Source organism: Amblyomma maculatum, chromosome 10 (genome assembly GCF_055883805.1).
Source record: "Amblyomma maculatum isolate TAMU_Amacu chromosome 10, ASM5588380v1, whole genome shotgun sequence".
In the NCBI taxonomy this organism is placed as follows: domain Eukaryota; kingdom Metazoa; phylum Arthropoda; class Arachnida; order Ixodida; family Ixodidae; genus Amblyomma; species Amblyomma maculatum.
The window spans coordinates 29,801,159-29,815,305 of record NC_139353.1 but is presented as its reverse complement, the minus strand read 5'-3'; the positions used below and the strand labels follow the sequence as shown (position 1 = coordinate 29,815,305).

The following is a 14,147-nucleotide window of genomic DNA, read 5'->3' as shown; positions in this document are numbered from 1 at the left end:
TCCACGGCTGAGATCAACCGATGGGCGGCGAAGGGTTTTGCCATCACGACCACGTGCGACGATGCAAAGCGATGACAAAAAAAAAGTAAAAAGAAAAAGCACGCTAAGACTCAGCGCGAGCGAAAATTCAAAATTCAAAGGTCACGGCCACCCTGTCCTCTGATTGGTGTGCGGCGCCTAGACGTGCGCCAATGAGAGACCTACGCGGGTGAGCAGCTCGACGCCTGCGTGAACGCTGACGCCGAAATCTAGCACGGACAGATCACGTCGCTCCGCTCACGCTTGCTGGCGTCTCGTACCGTGCGCATGCTCAAACCGGTTTCTGCATACGCCAACAGCGCCGACGCTGAGCGCCGACGCCCAGGATATGTCGTTGGAGTTGGGCCTTTAAACGTGTGAGTTAGGGCGCACGCGCTTCCGAATCTTCCTAAGCTAGTGCTTGTCTCTGACGAGAAGGCAGTAGTCGGTGCGCCCGCCACGCCAGTGTAGCGCAGTGGTTACGGCGCTCGACCACTGTTCCCAAGAATGCGGGATCGAATCCCGGCCTCGGCGGCCGCTTTTCGCCTCGTGTGCTGTGCGATGGCAGTGCACGGTAAAGAACCCCAGGTGGTCAAAATTTCCGGAGTCCTCCACTACGGCGTCTCATAGCCCGAGTCGCTTTGGGACGTTAAACCCCACCAACCAAACCAGTAGTCGGTGCGTGACCACGGGAGGCCTAAAATAGCGCGTGGGTAAGGTTTCGATGGCTTGTAGCGCTAAGGTTTCGGTACATGTCGCGAGGTCTCGCGACGCGACCGCCCACCTTGGTAGGCAGGCTTTGCGGGCTGTCGAGCGTTCGATTTACCGACAAGGCTGGCCTCTGACCTTAACCAGGGACGCAACTTTCGTGCGCTGCTTGTGACGACATGTCCTCAGTGGCTGACTTCGAGGACGCTCTCCGATTGGCTGCGGTGCGCGTATGCAAAATAGGACGCGTCACTCGAACGGCCGTTGTGTACATGTAAGCACGACCTTGCTGTACACGTCTCGCGTATGGTACACGGTCCTGTGGTGGTACAATAGGGCACGTCCCCTGTTGCACCGCAGTGCGAAACCTCCTTGTCTGTTCTTCGATTTTAGACTTCAGAAGCAGCACCCGAGTGGGAGGTTAACGCACAGCGCACGTACACCGGCGTGAGTCACGTGTGCGCATGCGCAGTGCGGCTGACTGTACGCTCCGACGCGGCCTAGGACCCCAGCTTCGGAAGTTGATTTCCCACTAATGAGGGGAGAGGAGGAAACGCGAGGCGTCGATCGACACGCCTTGGCGGCGATGCGACGCGCACTCCTCCCTTCTAATGAACGCCATCGATTTCGCGTATGCGCGCTGAACACGCCAACCTAGCACTGCACAGCGTGTCACCCTTCCCCTTTCTGAACTCCTCTCCCCCTTTCTCTGTCTTCGCATACGTGCTATGCCTGCGCTTTGCCGCCGCGCCGTCTACTCACTCGCTCTCGTCTCTGCCCCGTTGCACTGGCACAAGGTTAAGGTTTGCAGGTTTCCCGGCCAACGTCGCACCTCGGCAGCGGAGGTGGTGATAGCCTGCGCTCACGCGAGGCGCTGTCGTCTTAGCTCTTGCTTGACCAGTGCCTAGAAAGGGGTGTGTGAAGCTAGCGCGCAGGAAGAGAAAGAAGCCCGCATCAGAACTCGCTGAGAAGTACTCGGCGGCTCTATTTTTCCTTAATCTCTGCGCATGGGAGTTTTCTAAAATGAGCTTCTGATGACGACCGAGTCGTTGATGAATGCGTCATTCACACCGTAGATGGATCGAGCAGAGCGAGTCATTCAGCAGATTAGAGGACGAAATGAATAAACAGGGCAGATAGAATAGTTAATTGGCTAACGGGGAAGTTGCTAATTAACCAAACTGGTGACAGTGAAATGTATTGGACGAAGGTAAAGTTGCGGCAAAGAACTACGTTAGGTATTGACACACTATGAAAAAAAAAATACAGGAAACGTAAGTAGTTGGGAAAAAGATTCGTAACTCGGAGATTGGTCCTTCAGCCGCTTAATTTTGTTTTGGATATTAGGTAGAAGCTTGAAATGCACCTTATTTACGTCGCATTCTACTCGCTTTTTTTCCCGCCCTTGCTAGTTGTGTGTTCGCATCCCGCGTTGACTTCTTTCTTTTTCCTTCAAGATGCTTGCTCGCTCGATCATGCAGCTATACATTTTTGCCAGGCATAATTAAATGTCCACTTTACTAGCGCCTAACCCGAACCGCTTTCTAACTCAGCCTAACTGCAGCTTCCATTGTGCAAACCGTAGCTGGCGTCTCTGCTTTTAGGTGAGGGTCGGACTTCCAAAACTGCGAGTAAAAGGTCGGGCGACTGACCGGCACTGAGGGCTGTTTTTGCATCCTATACTGCCTTACTGCAGACTGGTTAGGTAATGGGCATATGCGAACGCTGGACTAATAGTCAAACGATGGGGAACCGGAGATGAGCCAGCGAACAAATAACGCCGTTTACCGCTATTTGACTGCTGGTTACCATGAGGATACTAATTGCGGCAGTGTGGGCTGTAGGAAACTTTCAATACTTTTTTAAACTTTGGTTATCGTTACTGTCTTGCTCACTCATGCACACAGTTTCTTGCCGATAGTTGTTAGTCCATTTTGTCCGCATGCGTTTCTACGTTATTTATTTGTGTTTCTCTGGTTTATTCTAATCCTAAACTTAGCTAACCAGAATGCTGTGGTTATCGGCGTTGCCACAGCCGCGCCAGGCGGAATTTCGAAGACGTATCTCCACTCGCGTAGGTTGGTTTGAGGATCTCGTGAACAGCTCGCGACGGACTCCTTATCGAATTACATTTAGGCCCCGTCCGTCCACGGTGAAATCCCCCGAGGCGGTCCAAGAGCCTAGCGAGGGCGTAATAGCATTTTTCTTTTCCTGTCGCGTAAGCGTACGCGCCTCCTTATCTTAATCGATACCCGTCGCTTACGCGTGGGATGTTCGTACCTCGTTTTTTCCTTTCTTGGAAACTTGCAAGGTGACAGCGCTAAGTCGTCGAATTGGACTGCCGAAAGCGCGCGGTAACTTCCGCGACATTTGTAGATCCCTTTTTTTTTTTATCAAAGGAGCGACTGAAAAATACAGAGGGGCGGTAAACTAAAGTTTGCAACTCCACCGTTTTATTAGAGAGATTTAGCTTACTGTGATCCGCCATCCGCCACCGTGACCCGACGCGGCAGGTCTGTGTGCCGACATCCAGTATGTGGCGCCATCTATCGGCGTCAAGAGGGGTCTGGGCATGCGCAGTGGAACGCGCGGTGGCGGATCACGGTAGCGGATCGCGGTTCACGATAAGCTAAAACTCTCTATTAGCACGAGCAGCGTTCTGCGCGATTTGGAAGTGGACATTTCTCGCCTTACTACTTCCATCGTTAGTAAAAGCATTTTCTTTTCTTTCTTTTTTTTTTTTTTTTTTTTGTTTCTCCGATTAGAGGTGATGGCGAAATATTTTCCAGTTGAGTCTTGCGGTTCCGATTTTTTCCACATAGACAGTTTGACGGAAAGGTGCCGGACGACTAACTAAACTAACAGCTACGACTAACGTCGTAACTAAAGCACAAAGCCACCGTCTAAAATCGCTTCAGCGTCGAACTGCCCTTCGTTACCTTGTAGACGAAATTGACCTGTACTGTAAGCAGACCCTCTGGTGCACTACCTCGATCCAGCAGTTATAATCGGATTTCCAGCCGTCGCACTTGCAGAGAAACTATTGGTTCGCTTGGTGGTCGCCGAAGGGGGCATCGTCGCGTAGCAGAACCTTCGTTCCTTGATTGGTGCGTTGGGTTCTCTGTTTCTGCTTACGTCATGGCGTCCTGGAGCGGTCGCGCTATCGCCTTGGTCGCTTGCGTTTGCTCCCGCAGGCCGTCTCGTTTGAATTCAAATCGCCCGTGAACCGTTGCTTAGTATCAGTGCTGCGACGCCCCGCGGTGCCCGCCGTGACGTCACGTAGGGGGGCCCGTGGTTTCTGTGACGTCATTGCGCGCGTTTGTGGTCGGTGATGTTCCTCTCTGAGCCGAGCGTGCATACGTCACTTTCAGCGCGTTGGAGGCGGCCGAATGACGTCCCGAAGGTATGATCACTGAACTTTTTCTCGTTTTTTATTACGCATTTTCTGCACCTATTTCGGCGCGTCTGCAACTCCGTTTTCTCCGAATTCAGTGACGCATTCTGGCTTCTCACCAGTTTGATTTCGCTTTCATCTCTCACTTGCAAGCGGCATGTTAGGCATCTTCTGCAGCGGTGCTTTGGATGCATTTTAAAGCGTTTGCTTTGCTAAGCTTTCAGTTATGTTATCTTTTTTCCTCCAAAAGTTTGCTTTTGGCCAACCGCAAGGGTATACTGTAGACTTCCTCCAGTAAGCTTCGCTTGTTGGTTTAAAGCCTCCTGTTTTTCACTCTTAAGGCACCTCGCCGGAGAGCGTCCGTAGTCGACGAAACGGGATACTTCGCTTTTACTAAAGCATCCAGTTCGTTTTCCTGTCGTTGTCCAATGGAAAGGCATGGTGTTTTACCTGGGTGTTAAGATAAGCGAACTCGGTTCTTTTATTCCAGTCATGGTGCTATCGAAACGATCCATTTGAGCAAGTCGCGGCTTACAGCAGAAGTTTCTGTTGTTCCCCTTTGATAATAGTAATAGTGTTTATCTGACATGTTTCGTTTGACGTAGTTACGTGACATGGCGGCCATTACGATGTTGGCTGCGAAACGTGGAGGCGAACGACTTTTAGAGGTTGGCAGTGGAGCGGACATTGGGGCTAAGCGAAGGGCGGTGTACAACTCTAGGGTAACAGCTCAGTGCAGTAGAACTAGCTCGAGTTGATGTTACAACCTGGAATTAATGTGAGGAAGTGGAAACTGTGGCAGGGCATGCATGATGAGCACATGTGATGAGTGACGTGGCCTAAAGGAGGGCTGCAGGCTTGCACATATACAGAGTAATGAGATATGTGGAATTTGTCGCGATAGGCTGACCGCTTCTGAAACAATGCCAGCTCTATTGGAGTTTTCATTCTTGCTGTTTGGAATGATAGCCATCGGGGGGACCATCAGAGGTCATATAGCATCACCTGGAGTGGTGTGTCCCGCTAGAGTCCTGCACTGTAAACCTAGCTGAAAGTGGCGAACCCTTTATTTTACCTTTCCAGACCTTGATATCAAGGAAGCCAAAGCATGCATCATACTGGCCGAGTTTCTCGGAACAGGGCGCGCGCTATACAGCTGGCTGGCATGACTGGATATATGAAAAACACTCTCGCGTCGCGGTAAATACGCGGGGGCATTACTTTGTTTCGCTTAGTTGCATTTCTTCTCCGAGCCTCCCACTCCTGCCTTCCCTCCCCCTCTCTCGGCTTAACGCGAAGCGTGCTGACTCGGCAGAACTGGGCTTCCATAGCGCGGGCTCTGTCGCGCTGTTGTTCCGCCAGTGACGCGTCGGAGAGTCCGCGTCGTCTTCTGCCCTTGACTCAAGGCTGGCCCTGGTGGTGTTCCGTGACGGCGCCCCCCGAGTGCGGTGCTTCCTAATTGGTTAATTAGCACGTCTGAGAAGGGGAGGGCGCTGCCGTGGGCGGCGAAGAGAGCGAACTGTCAATTTGGTTTGCTTTGATGGAAGCCATACCGCGCCAGCTGTTGCCTCCTGTTCGGCGACGTCGTCGTGTTGGATTGTGCCCCGGTGCCCAGTGTGGCTTGTCGGCGTATTGTTGCCTTTCTTTCTGCGAGCTTGGCGCGCGTGCCGGTCCCCCACTGTGCGCGCGCGTTTGCCGCCGACGGGCTTGAGCAAGCTGCCGTCTTTGCCGCCGGTGTGAAGTGCGGTTTTTTGTCGTCGTGTGGCGACTTGGCTGGACTTGAGCCGCCATGACCTCTCGAGTGCGCGAGATGCGGAAGAACTTCCAGGGCTCGAAGAACGACGTCATCGTTGTCGAGCCCTGGTGAGGTGGAAGGAGTTGAGACCTGCTGTCCTGCATATATATGTAAAAAAAAAAAAAAAAATGCTCTGCGGGAGCTGTCAAAGAAAAAAAATGGGGGGGGGGGGGGGGGGGGGCTATTTTGTTAGTCGTGCTTGTGCTCTTGTTTGCAAAGAAAGTTCAATTCCGTGAAAATATTTTGTTCCTTCCTTGTTTCTTTCCGTATGTGTGCAAAGTTCTAAGATGTTACTTGGCCATTGAGGTTCGTCATGTTTAATCTAGTTTGCATAGTAAGCATACTAGCATAATAGTATATTATACTGCAATATATATATACACACTTACGTTCTCTCATACTACTTTTGTTTGCTGGTAAACTAATATAATAGCAGTTCATGAGCCACATTGGCGATTTTTAACAGGCACCTTATGTGCGTTCCAACAAAGATTAAAGCAGTAAATTTTTATACTATTCTGTATAAAATAAATGAAGCTGTGGTCTCAGATAATCTGTGTTGCATCTGTGATTACTTTAAGGTGTTCAACACTTAGTAAAGGAGAGTTCGGTCACTGCAGCAGTTGTGTTCAGGTAGTCTATTCTGTGGATGATACCACTTTACTAGAGTCCTTTTTGCAGAAATTGATTGCAATCATCCGTACAACCACTGTTGCCAGTTTTTAGAAGAGGCTAGACCAATATCCGGAGAACACTAGACAAACTGGTCCAATATTGCCAGTATTTGAAAACGGTAGTACCAGCTTGGTCCATCATTGGATGTGTTGTATAATGGCAAAACCTATGGTGGGAAATCGTCGGTAATGCTGGACCACTGTAGCACCGCCATTTGCTGATGTATTTCCAATATTGGACCATCATATAGTGGATCCTTCAGTGGGAGCTAGCATGTGAGCTTTGCTTGTAGGCAATAGGAGAATCCGTTTTGGCCGTTACATTGGTGGCTCTGGAGAGCAGCTGTTTATTTACTTCCGTTCCTCTTTCCCTCGTTTGTGCAGTGAGCAGTCTGTGGCGTCAGCCCGGGCAGCTGTGCTGGTCTACGATGACCACAACAAGAAGTGGGTGCCAAGCGGCACGTCGAGTGGCCTCTCCAAGGTGCACATCTACCAGCACACGGTCAACGGCACCTTCCGCATTGTTGGCCGCAAGCTGCATGATCACGAGGTACGGGACAGGGCCCTTGCTAGAACGACGAACATCTCTTAATTTTTTTAGCTTTTAAAGCCTACCTTTTTGGTAGCAATGCTTCTTGCAGGAAATTGGAAATGGCCATGCAGGTGCTGTACACCTCTATTCGCAGTACAACCTAACCTCCAGATGTTATAGTCTCCTGCATTTCTTGCCCAAATTGTGCGAGACTTCGCACGTCCGAGAAGTATGGAGTCCTTCATGAATTGAAGGCGTGTTATCAACCGTCGCATGCAGTATTTTGATATTGAATCCAATTTTTTTAACAAGCACTGTAGAATAAGAGATAATGCTTAGTCTTTGCAGGGAGGGTCAGAAAGATGTTGCCAGACTTCTTGCTTTTTGTCTGAAGCAGCGGAGTCAGTCCATGTTTTTGTGACATTCTTTCTGTGAGCATCATTCAAGAAACTGTGGACGTTGACCGGGCAAATGTTCAAACTTCCTTCTGCGTCAGCAGTAGAGGAATCGGAAGTAATCAGGAGGAAGAATGTGTGCAGCTGTATCACAGCATTGCCAGTAACAAGTCTATAGACACACTTGCCACGAATTTATTAGAAATTTATCACCAGTGCTGTGGCATTGGCGGCTGTGTTTTGGTGGAAGCGAAATGCAAAAATATTCGTGTGCTGTACATTGTCAGTGCACACTGATGGTCACCAAACAGTCAGAGTTACTCTGGAGCCCTCCACTGCAGCAGCTCTCATAGCACACGTCACTTCACATCATTAAGTATTCTGCGTTTTGCAAGCTTTAAATCTAGCGGCACAGAGTCTTGTTTCCATCTGGCTGAGTGGACCTGGTAAAATATATTTGTGGACACCAAGTAGTGATGTCTGTCACCAAAGAATTTGATGTGTATAGAGACAATGGTCCTGAAAATTGAGCCTTGTTTCTTGCTGGCAGGGAAGGCTTAATGTAGTAGGTAGCTGAGTATTGAACTGTTAGCCTGTAGTCGGTAGAGCTGACTGTTGTCAGCATTCTCGAATACTTTTCTTCTGGTCGTGAAGCTTCGGCACTACATCGTGGGACAGTTTCATAGTAGTCTGTCAGGGAGCACTGCACACTAATTTGGAGGGCTCAGCCTTCCCTTTATGGACAGTGTAGCATCATTTCAAGTTTTTTTGCACGGGGTGCAGATCGGTGGCACAGACAGCATATTGCTGCTTTTGCCTAATATAGATCCTAAAGTGAGCCACATGGTAAGAATGTGTGAATTACGCCGCATCTGTGTATATGGTTAGAGCACAGTGCTTTTTTGAATTTTATTTTGAACTGCTAGTGCTTGGTTTGTAAGCGCCAACCTTTCTCTGTAGGTTAGTGGGCAGAAAAGAGGCATGCTGTGCTCTCGTTGCACTTCCTATAGTGACTAATTTCATCCCCATATTAGACTTCGTGAGAATGCTCAGCGCCGGTAGAAAGCTGTTGCTCGTGACAAACAAGCGAAGAGATGTCGGCGTCAGCGAAAAGCTTCCGAAGAGGGCTACTGTTGTTTTGTTTTGTGCTTTGTTCTAAAACCATTTTTGTTGCCTCACAGGTGGTGATAAACTGTGCCATCCTCAAGGGCCTCAAGTACAGCCAGGCAACGGGCACGTTCCACCAGTGGCGAGACAACCGCACCGTATACGGTCTAAATTTCAGCAGTAAAGATGATGCGGACAACTTTGCTGTCGCCATGCTGCGGGCCATCGACATGCTCAACCAGAACAGTGAGTCTGTCCGCCTAACCAAGCCTTTTTAATCTTATTTGTTGAGACCCATTGGGCAAATGTTTCCCCAAGTGCGGTCATGATGCAAACCTCATATGACATGCACCTTTAGACGTGAGTCGTATAGCACTTCTGCTATGCGCAGATTTCCTAAGGCATTTGAACTTACTGTACTGTCATTGAGTTTTGCTTTTATCTCTTCACTCTTTCTGTGTGCTGTATGTGCGGTCGTGCAAATGATGGCAAGGTAGGCACTGCTCATGACTGCTTCCAGTTTCCATTGGGAGTGGTCGCCGTCATGCAGGGCGAAAATCCGAAGATGACCGCACTGCATATGTTTCAGTAAATAACCTTTTCCATGTAGGGTGCTATAGTCACTCATGGATTTGCTTTTTAAATAATTGTGGGAAGATGCTGTGCATGAGGGTGCACGGATTTGAATTTGTAATGCATTTAAGCCTCTCAAGCATCTGGTACTTCATTGATATTAATTGGAGTTTAACTATACAAGACAACCTGCGTGCAGCTTACCGGCCTTCTTGCATGCCACAGGCAGTTTGTTGTTTTGCAATTAACTAATTAGTCATTAACATAATTTTTCTAAATTAATATTGACTTTAGAAAATATTTGTGATTTGGAGAATTGGAAAGCATTTTTGGAAAGCTCCATTTCATTTTTATTTGCGATAAAAGAAGCCTCATGTGTATCTTCTTTCCGAGCTCCAAAAGAAATCCCGCGAAAAAAGAAAAGAATCACATGACTAGCGTGTTCGTGCACCATGGTTGTTCACTCAAACCACTGTTAAGGGCAGGACAAAGTCAGCTGCGGCTGTGACTGCTTGGCCCCATTTGTTGCGGTAGGCTACTGATTTCGTTCACTCAAGCCATGTTTGAGAGCAGCACAATTATGGCGCATGAACACGCCAGTCATATGATAGTTTCTGTATTTTCGTGTGCCTCCTTTGGAGCTTGTACAGAACGATACATGTGAGACTTTTTTTGCAAATATATAGAATGGGGGGGGGGGGGGCTTCCAAAAGTGCTGTCCAACTTTTCCAATCACATTTATTGCCCTAGAGTCAACATATAGTAAGGAAAGTTACCTTAATTACTAATTAGATAATTGCAAAAAGAGAACAATACCTGTGGTCTACAAGATAGTCGGTAGCCGCATGCAAGTGGCTTCTATAGCCTACCTCAAACATGCTACTTTTTTAACGCTTGGCTAAAGTTAGCTGACACCGTATGTCGTTGGAAGATATTGTGGAGTTGCACAAGGTCAGCATTCCAGCCAAATTGTTCAATTGGATGGCGTTTGAGTAGCCCTTTTTATGCTGTTGTCAGCCTTCATGGTACCCAGCCTTCTTGGTACCCAAATTGTTCAATTGGATGGCGATTGAGTAGCCCTTGTTACGCTATTGTCAGTCTTCACGGTACAGTCTCGTCATGCCTCTGTGAGCTTAAAATTCTTTCAAATGCTTGGCGGGAGCTGTGCCTCCGTCCTAGTTATAATCTGGCAGGCCTGAGTTGAGTGCAGCCTTGAATAGTTAGCATCTCATTACACAGCTTAAGCCACTACTGATTACTGTCTACACTTGCACTGCTGCATCCACAGTCTGAAAAGCAAACAAGGCTGGTTAGTCCTCTGTCAGTTTCCAGTGGGTGGTAGTAGTCTCCTAGACTTTTCAGTGTGTCCTTGTGTTGTGTACGTTTTCGCAACAATTAGCAATGCTTTTTTTTTTTAAACAAAGTACAGCCGCCCAAATCTTTAACTGACGCGCGTGACGGCCACATTTTCCGTCATTCTTAGCATTACAAAGGAGCTAACCTGCAAAAAGTCCAAGTGTAAGCAAGGGCTGACAAAGCCCTTGCGTAATCTTCACCTTCTGGCAAGTTTTTTCCGCAGAAGCGCAGGAGTGCTGAAAAGGTGGCCATTACGCACGCCAGTTAAAAATTTTGCCGGCTGTACTTCAGAAGCATTGAGCCTGGCTTGGTGCTGAAGTTTTGTTCAGCTCTTCAGTGTTGAGAGCCACCTGTGCTGGACAACCACTGTTTGAGAGGTTAACGTTAATGTTCGGAGTGTCGGCGTACCATTCAAGATGACTGCCTTTATAACCGTGCCTGTCTCGTGTGCAGGTTCGACGGGGCCACGCGTGCAGCAGGCACCCCCTCCGGTGCCCCAACATGCACCGCAGCATGCACCACAGCATGTGTCGCAGCAGCCCATCTACCAGACAATCGGCACGGTTGCATCCTCACAGGAAGACACGGAACACCAACGGAACTGGTGGGTCTCAAGGCCGTGGCCGTCTGTAGTTTCTACCGGGGTTAGACTGCCTTTCGTTGTCAACATGCACAGAAGAACAGTGAGAGAAGGGAAGACGACACTGGCACAAGCGCTGACACTGCAAGCTGAAGTCATCCTCAGAAGTTTGGGATAGTCTATGAATTGTTAGCACAGCTGTGACTGCATTTGGAAGACCTTTCCATTAGGATTTGCTGACTGTTATTTGTTGTCATGAAGGAGTGCATAGTATCAGAGAAGGGCATCATTGTCCTGATGTTAGCTGAAATACAGTGTAGTGGCAGAGATGAAAAGGTCTCTCTTGATGCTATAACAGTTGGACAACTTGTACAAACTAGAGAAATGGGGAGCTTTAAGTTGGCATTGCAGTTACATAAAACAAGCTGAAAACATGTTTTTCTGTGAAACTCTATTATGTATCAGTGTACCCCCACTGCATGACCACATGTGGGTTTAATACAGTTTGTTTGTTAAATGAGCATTTTCTCTTCACAGGTGATCATCACAGTTGGTCATTGTAATAATATCACTGTTCTGTTTGCTACGCATCCTCAAAGGCAAACTTCTCAGAGGCAAAAAAAAAATCTCAAACTAGCACTTCTTTTTCACTTCTACCTTGAGGTGGTGTTAGCTTGTGTTTCTAGATGGCAGCAGTAGTCTTAAGTTTTCAGTCAGCAGTAAATGCAGTCCACTAAACTTCAGTGTAACATGCGTCAGTGTAACATGCTAAAGTTTGTCTTAATAGCTTCACATGTGGAAATGCAGCACGATATGCCGAGCTATGCTGAAAATGGCTAATTAAGTATCTAGTACTACCTATTGAGGTCATGGTTCTCTTTCTTTTTTTTTACCCTCGCCTGTGCCGACGAGTGTATTTGTACAACACATTTTCAAATAGCAGATTATTCTATGGCAACTGAGATCTTCAGTAGCATTTCTGATTTCGTTCCTGAAAACTCAGCTGCTGTTCCCTTTCACTAAAAAGCATAAAACACAGAAGCGTATGGTGCAAAATGTGGAAATGATGCTTGAGCAGCTTTTTGTAAATCATGTTCTGTGAAAATGTGCCCAGTGTTCACTGCTGTTGTGTAAGCCTTGCTTCCTTCTCCTGCACAGGCAAAATCAACAACCTGTTCATTACATGGCAACGAATGCTGGTGAGTACGGCGTTTTGTGTTTTTTTTTTCTTTGTTGTTTATGCAAGGCCTTACCCTGCAAGCTAGGAAAAAAGAAGGTGAAACTAGGTTGATATTCCAATATGGATGATGCCACTGCAACTAACATATTTGGTTAACGGTCTGGAAATGGCGGCATTGACTGGAAAGTCTACATAAAGGATTAAAATGCACGAATTCTGTAAATGGTTGGGCTATTTGAGAACTCAGGACTGTGCTGACTTTTATTTCTGGCTTCCTGACAAACAAAATAATCATTAGAGCCGTTGCTAGGCTGAAAAAAATCTGGTGTTCATAAAACAATGTTAAAGGTGCAGGGAGGCAGGGATTTGCCTGCATTCTCAAGCTTGACAGTAGTAACCACGTTCCACTTATTCATTAGAACATCCGAGGCCAGGCTATGAGTTATTGCACCATTCATATTACCTGCAAGCAGGGAAAGCAGGACATAAAAAAAAATATGGGCATACATTTAGGACACCAGCTCTAGACCGATTATGCTGCCTTGCATCCTGATTGTATTGCATGCATAATCAGAATCTAAACATCCAGTTTGTGCCGCAAATTCTCTCAAAGAGCAGAGATTTTCTTCGTTCATCCATTGCGACTGGAAAACTATACATTCTGTTGGAACTGCCTTGCAGTGGGCAGTTCCAGCCACCCGGCCACTCCTGCAAGTGGTCCGCCCCAGGCACCGCCCCCTCCTCAAGCCCAGCCTCAACCACCGCAGCAACCACAGTCCGCCGTTGTCATGGGACACCACAGGACATCTTCCGCACCGGGAGCCAACGGTGTTGCTCCTCCCCCTCCTCCACCCGCTGGAACGTCCGGCATGAGCGTGGCCGTGGGTAGCATGACGGGGGTCCCGCCTCCGGGTCCTCCGGCCCCACCCTCTTCGGGAGGCCCGACCACCGGGGCCCCGCCCCCTCCTCCGCCTCCACCCCCTCCGGGGGGCAGCCAAGGCCGGGACGAGGATGGATCACCCCTGTCCCTGGCATCAGCACTGGCAAATGCAAAGCTCAAGAAGACCTCCAACAAGGTGGGTTTAGGTATAGTGCTTGATGTGCATCTGACACCAGCCCTACTCTACACGCAGTCTCTATATGTTGTAGTGTTTTAAGTGCTGCAAATTATTTTCAGGGGCTGCATGAATGATTGGCTTAGCCTGGTGTAATTGCTTGATGCTGTCAATATTGTAATTGGAGGAGGTGTAGGGCACATCCTGGCTAGGTGGCAGTCTTGTATTCAAAACGCATGGTGCATGAAGATCTGCAAGTGATTCCGTGGCACTCTTGGAATGCTGGATCTAGATAAATGACCTTGTCACAACGTTGTCACTATAATTTGGCACCGGGCTTGTTCACCTTTAGTTCTGAGAAAGTATTCGTGTCTTGTTTGCTGTATTTTTTAACGTTGGAAAAGGGGAAAGTGGGAACAAAACAATGGCTCGTCACCTTATTTGTATCTGGTTTGTCCAGTCTCTTTTGTTTTGTGCCTAGCTTTTTTTTTATGACCCAAGTTATAGGTTGTTAGTTCGAGTTCACCTTCCAGTCTGTCCTAAGTTGCTTCAAGCGTACCATGAAACAGCCACTTTGAGTTCATAAAACGTGCAGGTGCCGTTTTTGTTTGTCCGGCATCTGGCTCAGATTGTCTCACTTTTGAAAAGAAGTCCCAGGATGTCTGTCTGTGTGTGTGAATGTCGCAGCTTTGCTTTGAGCCTCTCTCCCTCTCCTCAGGTGCGCACAAGTCCCTGGTGGACACCAGTAAGTATGTTCTCGTTAAGCATGCGGCAAGTATT

General features: G+C 48.1%; 1 protein-coding gene across 3 annotated transcripts in view; it reads left to right on the top strand.

The window, feature by feature from the left end:
* The window catches only part of ena (ENAH actin regulator enabled), a 96,430-nt gene that overhangs the window by 66,632 nt on the left and 15,651 nt on the right, over window positions 1–14,147 (top strand). Inside the window, exons 1-7 of one of the 3 annotated variants that reach the window (XM_084582359.1) lie at window positions 4,101–4,129; window positions 6,974–7,139; window positions 8,698–8,869; window positions 11,006–11,156; window positions 12,291–12,331; window positions 12,994–13,388; window positions 14,086–14,112. In XM_084582359.1, coding sequence (XP_084438485.1) covers window positions 4,116–4,129; window positions 6,974–7,139; window positions 8,698–8,869; window positions 11,006–11,156; window positions 12,291–12,331; window positions 12,994–13,388; window positions 14,086–14,112 — 966 coding nt within the window. In that variant the 5' untranslated portion in view covers window positions 4,101–4,115. Of the gene's footprint in view, window positions 1–4,100; window positions 4,130–6,973; window positions 7,140–8,697; window positions 8,870–11,005; window positions 11,157–12,290; window positions 12,332–12,993; window positions 13,389–14,085; window positions 14,113–14,147 lie in introns of those variants that run through there. The other 2 variants (XM_084582360.1, XM_084582361.1) reach the window with 2 other exon arrangements.